Source organism: Odontomachus brunneus, unplaced genomic scaffold (assembly GCF_010583005.1).
Source record: "Odontomachus brunneus isolate Ranch 3 - 2012 unplaced genomic scaffold, Obru_v1 Obru_scaffold_045, whole genome shotgun sequence".
NCBI classification, from domain to species: Eukaryota; Metazoa; Arthropoda; class Insecta; order Hymenoptera; family Formicidae; genus Odontomachus; species Odontomachus brunneus.
In genome coordinates, this window is record NW_022639495.1 from 1,239,086 (window position 1) to 1,250,689 (window position 11,604).

At 33.5% G+C, this 11,604-nt stretch overlaps 1 protein-coding gene across 4 annotated transcripts in view; it reads right to left on the reverse strand.

The window, feature by feature from the left end:
* Window positions 1-11,604, reverse strand: part of LOC116844734 — a 214,224-nt gene that overhangs the window by 71,574 nt on the left and 131,046 nt on the right. For all 4 annotated transcript variants that reach the window (XM_032816685.1, XM_032816684.1, XM_032816683.1 and 1 more), the window contains 2 exons: window positions 8,364-8,821; window positions 7,293-7,518 (listed from right to left, as the gene is read on the reverse strand). In XM_032816685.1, coding sequence (XP_032672576.1) covers window positions 7,293-7,518; window positions 8,364-8,821 — 684 coding nt within the window. The remainder of the gene's footprint in view (window positions 1-7,292; window positions 7,519-8,363; window positions 8,822-11,604) is intronic.

An 11,604-nucleotide genomic window follows, 5' to 3' on the forward strand; every position in this document is an offset into this window, starting at 1 on the left:
TAACAATTATTGTTTCACATGTAAGCAAAGATATACAATTTTGTTTGAAGCATTTTCAAATCTTAAATTTATAATTTTTTAAATGCTATAATTTTATTTTTGAGAAAATATCATAATAGTTTCATAAAAAGTATAATATAATTACTTTGTTGATAATGACATCTTCCTACATTTAAAAACAATATATCCTTAATTCAATATTTATGTTTTCCATTCACGAAAATTAGTTTTGAATTTTTGTTGTTGAATCATATAAAACATATCGACACAACTAATCTAGTTTTGTTTAACGCTATGTGATCTCATTTTAAGATTTACGTGTCACAAATAAATATATTTTCAGAATGAGAATGTTCTTTTCGCCGTGCAAAATTATTCATTAACATTAATCGAAAAGTAGTATCGAAAAGTACGCCGAAAGATATAGTTGTATACAAATGTAAGAAGTCTTTAAAGAGGAAACGAGGATTTTAGCTCTTTAATTAACCCATTGATTAAAGATAAAAATATGTAAGAACTTGTAATATATAATCCCGTCAAATATCTAGATCGCTGATAAAGTGATCACGGAATAAAGTGATTTTAATTGTAGAGTACTTGTAATTGTAAAGTCACTAAGGGACTAATTCTGATGCTATATCGAGATTACAAGCGAGAATGACGTGATTGGATTAAAGTAACATTGTAATGGCGATAACACTTTCATCAAGGGATTCTATTACGCCACTTAAAATATTGAAGTAAACGTGACGATTGACTGGCGGATTATGTGGGGGTGGGAATCCGCGCGGCAGATATCTGTCTTAGCGACAATAATTCAATGGTTTGAGCGTGCATTGCCGAATTACACGGTACAGATAACATTTTATGGAATCATCCGCTGGTTTCGAGGTGGCAAACAGCCCCGATATAATTTCAATTAAAAAAAAGGATAAATAACTTTAGCTTTACCCTATATCTTGCACGCATGAGTAACTCGCAACGAAGAGACATTTTTCGTTGGACCAACTTCGGCGAGCAGCTTCTCCGTTGGTTCGCAGATACATCGATTCGTTATCGAGATATTGCTTTCGCGCAGCCACGGACGAGGAGCGGTTGGACTTGCGAAGATTTATGATTTCACCGAACGTCCGCCAATTTTTTCCCTTTCTCTTACTATCTACATTCGCGTCGTGTCGCGCCGCGTCGCCACGTTCAAGTGTGCACGAGCATAAAATGAGGGATCGTTCGTTGTTGTGTTATCCTTTCCAACGTGGAAAGTAACGACGCGTAATGGAAGGATACGTGATGCGCCGTTAAAAAAACTCCGAGCTTAATGCGAGATTCGCAAATGCGGTGCTTCGCGAAACTCGTTGCGTCGAATGTTTCGTCCAAACAACGATAATCGAAACTGCCGTTCGTGGATAGCCGATACGAACGAGCGGCACGAGTTATCGATGAATCTGCGGTAGTATTTATCGCAAATGTTTCAACGGCCAACACGGTGAGCTCATTAACAAGTTTTCGCTGACTCACATCTACTAGCAAATAAGACTGTTGCGATTAAAGTGGAAACCGTGATCGCCGGGATAAAGGAGTCCTTTTACATGTTTCTTCCGCTTTGCAGCCTTGGTCCCGTGAGTGGGCTAGCCTGGCAGGATTTACTATCCTTCCGAGGTACCCTTAGCCAACGAACCGAACCACCGGGGTGTATCAATCACTCGAGGGCGCTTCTAACCCCTCCGGAAAGTTCAGTCATGTTCGAGCTACCAAGTTGCATTGAGCTTATACATATGAAACGAGGTAGAACATACTGCGGTTTGCTGAAGTTTTCTGCGAAATAATATAAATATGAAATGAAGTTGATCATCGGCAATCGTGTAAGCCACTCAATGAGGCGTTGGCATTTTTGCAAGAGATGTGCGTTCAGTTCAAGCAAAATAGTCGATTTCGAACAATATTTTGTAAACTAAAATACCAATGCCTCGGACACGTGCGTAATTCTGACTGTCTTATGTACGAGTATATAAATTTTCAACTTTAAAATGTATAGTCCAACTCTCTCAGTCTAGATAAATCTCTCGTAGATTAGATCAAATTGAACAAAAAATTTTTGTATCATTTTGTAAACAACTACATAAAATTTTGAGTTATTAATTAAAGAAATCTGAAGACTGACTTTTTGCAGTTTACACAGCTTGAGACAATTGTATAGTTTGAGTCAATAACTTTTGCCACCTGGAACATTTTCGAAGCAGGAAAACAAGGTTGATCTTCAGATTTTTTAAGTTATTTTACTTTTTTTTTATAAAAAAGTGTCCGATTGCAGCAACGCTCCTCTTTAAATAAAATAATTTAAAAGATTTTTGAAGATTGTTTTTTACTTTGAAAATATTGCAGATGACGATAATTACTGATTTACTATAAAATGTATATATATATATATATATATATATATATATATATATATATATATATATCTTAACATATAAAAAGTATATATACGTATATTGAATATATACGTATATTCTATGTTAAAAATTCAAATATTCATATTTAAAGACCAAAACATTAAAAATGTCCAAGTTCGTGTCCGGGAATTAGTACTTTTATCCTATTTAGTAATGTTTACTTGTGTGCGTTTCATTGTTACTCGACATGTAAGCGCGGAGGTTATTGCAGTCTTTATGGAGAATCGTCGTGTCTCGGAATAGACGACGGAGAAATTAAGTACATACGTCGGTAAATCTCAATATTTTTCGATAAAACGAGGAATCTCGATATTTTTCGATAAGACGAATATAAGGTCGATAGAATTTTCACTGAACATAAGACTGGCCGTAGCTAGTCGATGGTGCTGTACAATAGCACAAATTGAAGTCCTCCTTGTTCGCGTCACTACAATGCAGCTCACGTTTCCTACGATTTCTTCTTGATTACCAATATATCTCAACCATCCCCAATCTCCATTACTTTCACTAAAAATGTCGTGCTCCGTTGCCGTACTTATTTCCAATCGCGTTAATCGTTAATGTACAAATAATCGGAAAGTGCGACTAATTCAATCTCTGTTTTATATCCCAAGGAGCTTTTCTATTTCCTCCTAAAAAAAGAGAAAGCAGAAACTAGTTTAGTAGCTTGAGCACAACGTCTCCAAAGCCGCCGCTGTCTGTACAATTGGATTTACAGTTGAGGACTTTGTCGTACTACATGTTTAAATGCAATTTACGACATTGACGTCATATAGCGTTCACTCTAGCGAAATTATTTCTGTTTAATTTCGTAATATTTTAAGGAGAGCTCGTGCATTACATGCGTATATATTGTTCATTGTATATATTAATCCTTCCGACTATACGTAATAATTAATTGTACAATAACTTCCGACTATACGTAATAATTGTACGTGATAAATTTTTTATCAACAAATTGAATTTGATCGCATCAATGTTGTTTATTATCAGATCAACGAACATTTGCAATTTGCGAGATTATTCAGAAACGCTATTGAACAGAAACGCGCTTCCTATTTATGATGAAATAAGTTGTTAATAGATCGCTGATGTTTATATATGTACAGAATACATACGTATATTATATATGTAAATATATGTACAGAGAGCTGAAACTGAAGTCAAAATATATTCTGTCATATTATTATAGCTGCTATCAATATGGAATGCTATTTATCATGTATTAAATGCAAATGCAGTTTATTGAGAATTAAATCGTGGATATTTGTTCAAAGCGAAACGCTAAAATGTTAGGATTATCACAATTGAAATAATTTATAGCGGAAATAATTTAGTTATTATCAGAAATGCCAATATTACACACACACACACACACACACACACACACACACACACATACACATGTAAAATATATTCAACATTTTTATCTTACTTTTTATTTCTGTGGAATGAAGATGTATTTATATATTTACATAAATATTCGTAGTCCAATCATTAATATACGATACATAAGTCGGGATTGTATCATCAAGTCGGGATTGTATCATTATATAACAAAATATTATGGCAAAGATTACGTTGTGTATATATTAGTTTTATAAAATTACAAATGCTTTTACATAATAAAAGTAATCATAAAAGTCGAAATGACTGAGGCTAGATATTGTATATTTCAGAATTTTAAAGTTACAACTTCTTAGACAACTGATTGCTGTGATTGATTGCACAAGCATAATAGCTTTCTTCTACATGTTAATGCCACGTTTCTGCCACGATCCTGTTAACCTGTATACTTTGCTTTGTAATAATCAAAATATAAATATCCAGCATGTGGTCATCTTGTCTTGGTACCAGGTCTACAATTATCCAGTAGCGCAGGATAAGAAGTATATATAAAATATGTATGCTGTACTACATATAAAATATGTATCTTGATTAATAGTTCCGCGGAGACATTGGTGCATAACACTTTAAAACAAATGTATAGTAATTTCGGCCATAATACTATGTGTATTGTCCAGGATCGCAAAAATTTTCTTGTAATTTTTACTACGATATTTTCTCCGTGTACGAAAAAATTGGTAAATGAGCATAAAATAGAATATAAACTTTAGGATTATATAATATTAATATAAAAATCCGAATTAGAAACTTAAAATCTCAAATAATAGGTTAACCTTATAACATTGATAATTAAATAGAGAATAAGAATAACTTTCGGACATAATACTATGTGTATTGTCCAGGATCGCAAAAATTTTCTTGTAATTTTTACTACGATATTTTCTCCGTGTACGAAAAAATTGGTAAATAAGCATAAAATAGAATATAAACTTTAGGATTATATAATATTAATATAAAAATCCGAATTAGAAACTTAAAGTCTCAAATGATAGGTTATCCTCATAATATTGATAATTAAATAGAGAATAACTTTCCTGAGAATTCAAGATATATTATAAAATAATTAGACACGACATCATCGATCTTTTTCGTTATTTTTTCAATCTGTTCTATTTAAAAAATATTTAAAAGTCATGAGAGATTTTTTGAAAATGATTCCATCGAGCATTCTAGTGTTATAGACAGTTTTATTTTTAAACAGGCTATACTTTAAATTAATATTTGCAAACATAATTCTTCCTAATCGTATTGATAAATATTCATGTGATGGTCGCGGAAGAAGAATATGATTTATCGCCGTCAAGCACTCTACAGATCGATAGCCTTTGCGAGCTACGTGAATGGATACGTCGTAGAGATTGTATAACGCACGTTCCGGTTAATCGTCGAAGATAAATTATTTATCTCGCACCGTGGCTTGCGTTAGCCCGCGACTCTCCCAACGCTGACCGGAATATCGAGGGAGCAATCACTTTCGCGGCGGTTGGATGATCAATAATCGATTCCCCACACATAGGTATATCGTATCTCTTTGAGAAACCGATTTTCGAGCGAGGCAACTTCTACAAGATTGCCAGCGGCAAGAACACGTTGCTAGCCAGATTTCACTTTACTACCGCGCACCGTTCGCCGATAATACGGGGAAAAAAGGCGAGCGTGTTGGAAGGGCGAACGCTTTCCGGACAAGGAAAACCTTTGATCCGTGAGTCTCTCGTATCTCAGGAGCAAATGTTTTGAACAAATATCGTTTCCTTTCGCGCGAAATCCTAGTTAAGTAGAGAGTATTAGCAACTTAAATCTCGAATGTGAAATGCTTAATAGTGCGGTTGAGCTGATATCGATGGACCTCGTATGAACGTTATGATATCACCAACTCTTATTTCTACCAAAAATTTGTAATAGCACACTGTTTCGTAAGTTTCTTATTTGTTAGAAGGATGCCAAAGTGGACGCCAAACTTGGAGGCGAAACTTCAAAACATTATGTCTAATAAACACTGACACAACCTCACTACGCTTTTCGTGTTCCTTGTACATATACATCTTAACATAACACGTAAATATTATATATAAATATAATACATAAATATAATATATAAATATAACATGTAAACACGTGCTGTTGTGTCTACCATATTTAGCATAAAATATATAATTATGCACACACATATATAGAAATCTCTTCATATATTTTTAAATTTCCAAATTCAATTGTAAATGTACTACAATGTTCTTTGAAACTTTGAAATAGCTTCAGGAGTATATGCTTTCTCTTTAGTATTTATGACGAATAGTGAATATAAAATTGCGAAATGGTTCTTTTAGAATATGTATATTTCTTCTCATTAAGTTTCATTAAAATTGAAATATATATAATATTACAGTTAAAATAAAAATATTAATATAAAAATAAAAAATTAAAATAATAGAATAATAGTTATAATAATAGTAATAGTTATAATAACAGTTAAATTTAAAATAATATTACAGTTAAAATAAAAAAAAATTATTTAATAATAGTAGTGTAGATTTTCGAACCTTTCGAAATTTTGTATTAATATTCTCTATCGTGAGTTAATAAAGTTAGACGACGTGTTAAGCAAAAATGAAATTTTTTCCAAAAATATTATATACTGTATCGAATAATAAAAGCAATTTTCATTCGTAAAATGATTGAAATCGAACATATAGCCGGGCGGGATAAAGTCAGAATAAATAGAAAAAGAGAAATAGAATAAAGTCCAGAATTAATAGAGAATTGTGGATACGTGTGGCTATTACTACAAAATTATTGTAAGTACTTGAATGTTTTTTATAATTTATATCAGGTGAATTGACAAACTTACTATTTCTTCTAGTAATTTTTTTCCTTGTAGTAATTTATATCACAATTACAGTATATATATAATCCAGGTTTACAAAAAACATTGTAAAAACAAATATAACTTTAATATTTTTATTAATAATTTTAATATAATTTTTATTATAATATTGTTTCCTTGTACTAATTATAGAGAGCTAGTAATGAATTATAACGCATTTTATTGTGTAGGAAATGTTAAGTTTGGAAAATTATAAAAATTGCTATAATTTGTTTACGATATATAAAATACCTATGTTTTGTAAATTTTTATTATATAATTATTATATAATTCTTAGCATGTTCAAGAGCATTATTGGTACGATTATAATACAATAAGAAAAGCTTTAAAACATTAAACGAATCAAAATGACCCTTTCATGCGTTCAAGGGGTGTTATAGAGCATTCTAGCCCGTTCTAAAGTTAACACAATCAGAAACATGTGTAAGCTTTACAAAAGGTCCATTTACTTCACTAATGCTAATTTTTAGACATTTTACTTTTATCATTGCCAATTTCTATTTTTTAATACTGTCTCTGTTATAGTTTCAATATTGTATTAGAAAATGACTCACCCTCCAAGACTCGAACACAATCGACTTGGTTTGGATACTGCTCAGGATAATTCGGACTATAAAATTCTCCTTTCGCCTCGTCCCCGACCTGAAACTTCTCGCAGATGTCTGTAACGTGCCTCATGTGACGCCGTGGTACGGTGACGTCTGTCGTGGACGTCGTGTTTTTCAGGTTGTCGCGCGAGAACGTCTCGGTTGATAGTCGTGTCTCGAGCGTCGGTACTATCTGCACACATTGTAAAGTCACATTTGAATTTATATGAGACCATCGTTACGCGTCAAACAATTCAGGGTCTTTCTATAATTCATGTCACGGTATCTCGACACGTCGGGAAATCGCATGATATAGAAAAATAAGGGAAAAAAACCCTTGTGTATTTACGAGCAATTTTTACGTGACTAAACTCTCGCGACTTTCGCCGACACGTGCGCGTCCCGTATGTTAATTTCGACCGTGCGGGATTGAAAATTTATACAAGCAATGAGCTATAAGCCTTTAATACCGGGATATCATGCCGTTAATTAAATGGCAGCCGGTTTCGCTTTGGGCAACTGGTATCGCGATAGCGCTAAATTATAGTTATCGCCTGCAATACGATATTGGAGAAACGGCGCTGAATAATTACGATTATTATGTCATTACGAGCAATATCGCGCCGGGCATGAAGAGGAAGCATAATGTTTTTCATTTAACTTCTTGGACTGATATCTTGTTGCCTCCAATGTGCTTTTTAACTTGTACACACGTTTGAATTCGAAAAGATTTATCTCCATCTCTTGCGGAAATTCCTAAAAAAACTTTAACAGTTCATACAAGTACTTTTGCGCGCACTTAATCTTATTTAATTATCGGCGAAACGATTTAGATAATCGATGGTTGTGATGAATAGCTCCATTTGCAGCCTTCTACTTTAAGAACTCGAGACTGATCAAATTGTCAGTCGTAGTGACGAGATTAATTACTAATTCCAAGATACCTCTCGACATTGCTCGACGTATCCGAGACATTCATAGCCTTAATCATGATGAAATTTTCAAACGCTATTATCTACGAGATTTGGTACGAATTACATCGTAGGAGCTTCCAGAAGACGACGTCCTCGCGAGTCGATAGCCAATCGTCGACGACTGTGGGGACGACGACACGACGGAAATCCACTTGGACGGATCCGTCTGGTTCGTTTCGTCGCTCCTCGAGGAGATGGACTGGTTACGCTGTGCGATCCTCGCGTCCCCGGTGTCATTTCCCCTTGGCAACTGCACCTTCCCGTCCTCGTCCTCCTCGGACCTCTCGGTCACCGTTTCCAGGAAACTCAAGTCCGATCGAGCCCCAGGACTTGACCTATCTACGCCCCAAGGAGTAGTTTCCGGGTGCTTGCCGCTGGAGAGTCTGGTCTCCCTCGCGGCGTGCTCCAGACTCGAGGACGGCCAGGATCGCGGCGATGAGGAGCGACTCGTCTTCCGGGCGCTGTACGTGCTCCACCGCGGATCCTCGGTCTTCCCCGTGACCTCCGCGGACGCTCCTGTAACTGAAACAGTAGCGATCGCGAGTGTAAGCGAAATCTCTGCACGATTTTAGCGCAGAATATTTCTTCGTAACGTCTCCGCAATTAACCCTCTACTGCCCACTGTGATTCTGAAGTTACGATTCAATTCCAACATTATTTATCGCCTATATGAATGTTGTTTCTGTTTTGACCGATGTGACGTGAAAGTCACAATATGGCTGCCATTTTTTAATATGTTAGTTACGATAGCAACTGCCAAAAAAACGTGACCTCAGAGTCACAAACCTATTTTGGGAAAATAAAAAATTAGAAAAGTAAAATTTCACCTTATATGTATTGAGTATTTTAGTTTTAAACATCCTATATACATGAAAAATTTTTGGAGAAATTAATTTGGACAGTAGAGAGTTAAAAGAAGTTTCTATTTTGGATAGCCGAAAAATAAGAGTTTGTCATGTCATATCATATTTGTTCAAAGAAATGAATAAAGATTGACGTAACATTTTAACCATACAATTTATCACTGTTTTAAGTATGAAAAGTTATTTTCTATTAAAATAAATGTTGAAATGTCACCGTATAGATGTTATGTACTGAACTGACTGATGTCGCCAAACACTAAGTGGACAACATTTACACCTCATGTAATAATCTGCAATAAATAAAACGAGAAAATATAAAAATCACATTAAATTTGCTAGAGGATGAATCTTTCTTGTATGTAGAAAGTTGAAATTTAACAAAATGGCAGTACTTTTTGAAATTAAAGACATTTTTCCTCTCTCTTTTTCTATTTTATTTAGTATCCAAGAAAAATACTAATTTTTGAAATTTTCCAAAGAATTTAAGCTCATCTTTTCTAGTAAATTTAATAATCTTTAAATTTTTTGATTCTGCTTATTTTTATTACACATTTGCTTATAGATTATTACACGAATTGTGATATTATTAATTAGTTCGAGATATCTAGCGATATCATAGAAAAACCTGAACAGAATTCAATTTTTTTAAATAATTGTATATTCAAAGATGATGAATAATATGGTCAAAACCTCATATTAATATATTTATACATTTCTTTGAAAAAGATTTGTAAATCCTCCTATTTTTTAATATCTATCTCAAAACTTCCACTTAAAGGAAAAGTTAAGTCAAGGACTCTTGACATAAATTTCGACAAAGTTTCGACATAAAATAATACGAAATAAGCTTTCGAAGCAATAAAGACGATACGACCTCAGCCGAAATTGTTTCACTATTGGTATCTATTATAGATCACTAGAAAAAAATTTTATTCGGTTTGATCTTCTTTAAAGCTTAATTGCTCGAAAAACATGATGAACAGTTCGTTCCGATCAATTAGCAGCGTTCAATTATACCTGGAAAAGAGCGGGAGAAGTTGCGAGACGCATGTTCTCTCCGAGAACAGTCGATTTTCATTTCAGCGCGACCGATCGGAGTAACGATATATGAGTGGCACGAGAAAAGACGTGCGACTAAATTGGGCGTTCGGATTCTACCCGTGAAAATGCTACGCAAACAATTCTCGTGCCTTTTTAATTCTCTTTTTTAGGCTTCCTGGAAACTACCCAAGTTTAACGTTGCGCCTGTCGCTCGCATAAAAATGCAGGTAGCTTGATTTGCAACGAAACGATCACCCAGATTTAACGAGACCTACGTCGCCTTTGTTGCTTTCACGTTTCAGGCTGTTTACTCCTATATTAAATTGTTTATCGTTACTCGACGCTTCACAGGTTGTCAAAGGAACAACAATACGAATATTATATAATCATGGATTCTTTATATTATTGAAATGAAAATACTCTGATAACTGAGTAATTATAATCTTGCAAATGTAAAAATTATTGATGAAAAAAGTACCTCTCTCAAGCTAGCAGGACCAGAAATGAGCAGAATCGAATAGGACCTATCGCATTTTTTAGTACTTATTTTGTACTATTTTGTACCACAAAAAAAAATTTGTACCACGTGCCGTTTTAAAAAAAATGATGGCGCTGCTAATTTGATATCAAGCTAGCAGGACCAAAAAAAAATAAAAAAATAAATAAACCATGGTACACACAATTAGTACTGAATTTGTACTAATTTGTACCATTCGAAATAAATCGAAAATTTTATTTATTTTCCCTTTTAAACAACCCCTCCCTTATCTAAACCTAATATAAAGATAGCAGGATCACGATTTTTTCACTTTTTCTTGATGGTACAAATTAGTACAAATTCAAAAACGATAAAATCTATCATTTCTTGTCGTTTTTTACCAGTTTTTATTTTGTTCTCTTTATATTAAGTTAGTAGGACTACAATATTTTTTTAAATAGTACAAAATTATTTTTTATGGTACAAAATAGTACATAATGAGTAATAAAAAACACAATAAATATAATTTGATTCTATCGATTTAATTCTTAATAATGGAAAGAGAGAAATTTTATTTTTGAGGATGGTTAAATGTGAGGTTGTTTTAAGGGGTAAACAGAAATTTGCATACTTTTCTCGGTGGTACCAATTAGTACAAATTCAGAAACGATAAAATCTATTGCAATGTGCCGTTTTTCAATGATATTTACTCTGTTAGCTTAAAATTAAGTCAGCAGGACCATAATTTTATATAAATAAAACAAGGTACGAAATCATTTTTAATGGTACAAAATACTACACAATAAATACTGAAAAATGCAATAAATTTGATTTGATTTTACTGATTTAATTATTAATAATCCAAGCAGAAAACTTTATTCTTGAAGCTGAGGTCAAAGTTGAGGTTATTTTAAAGGGTCGGC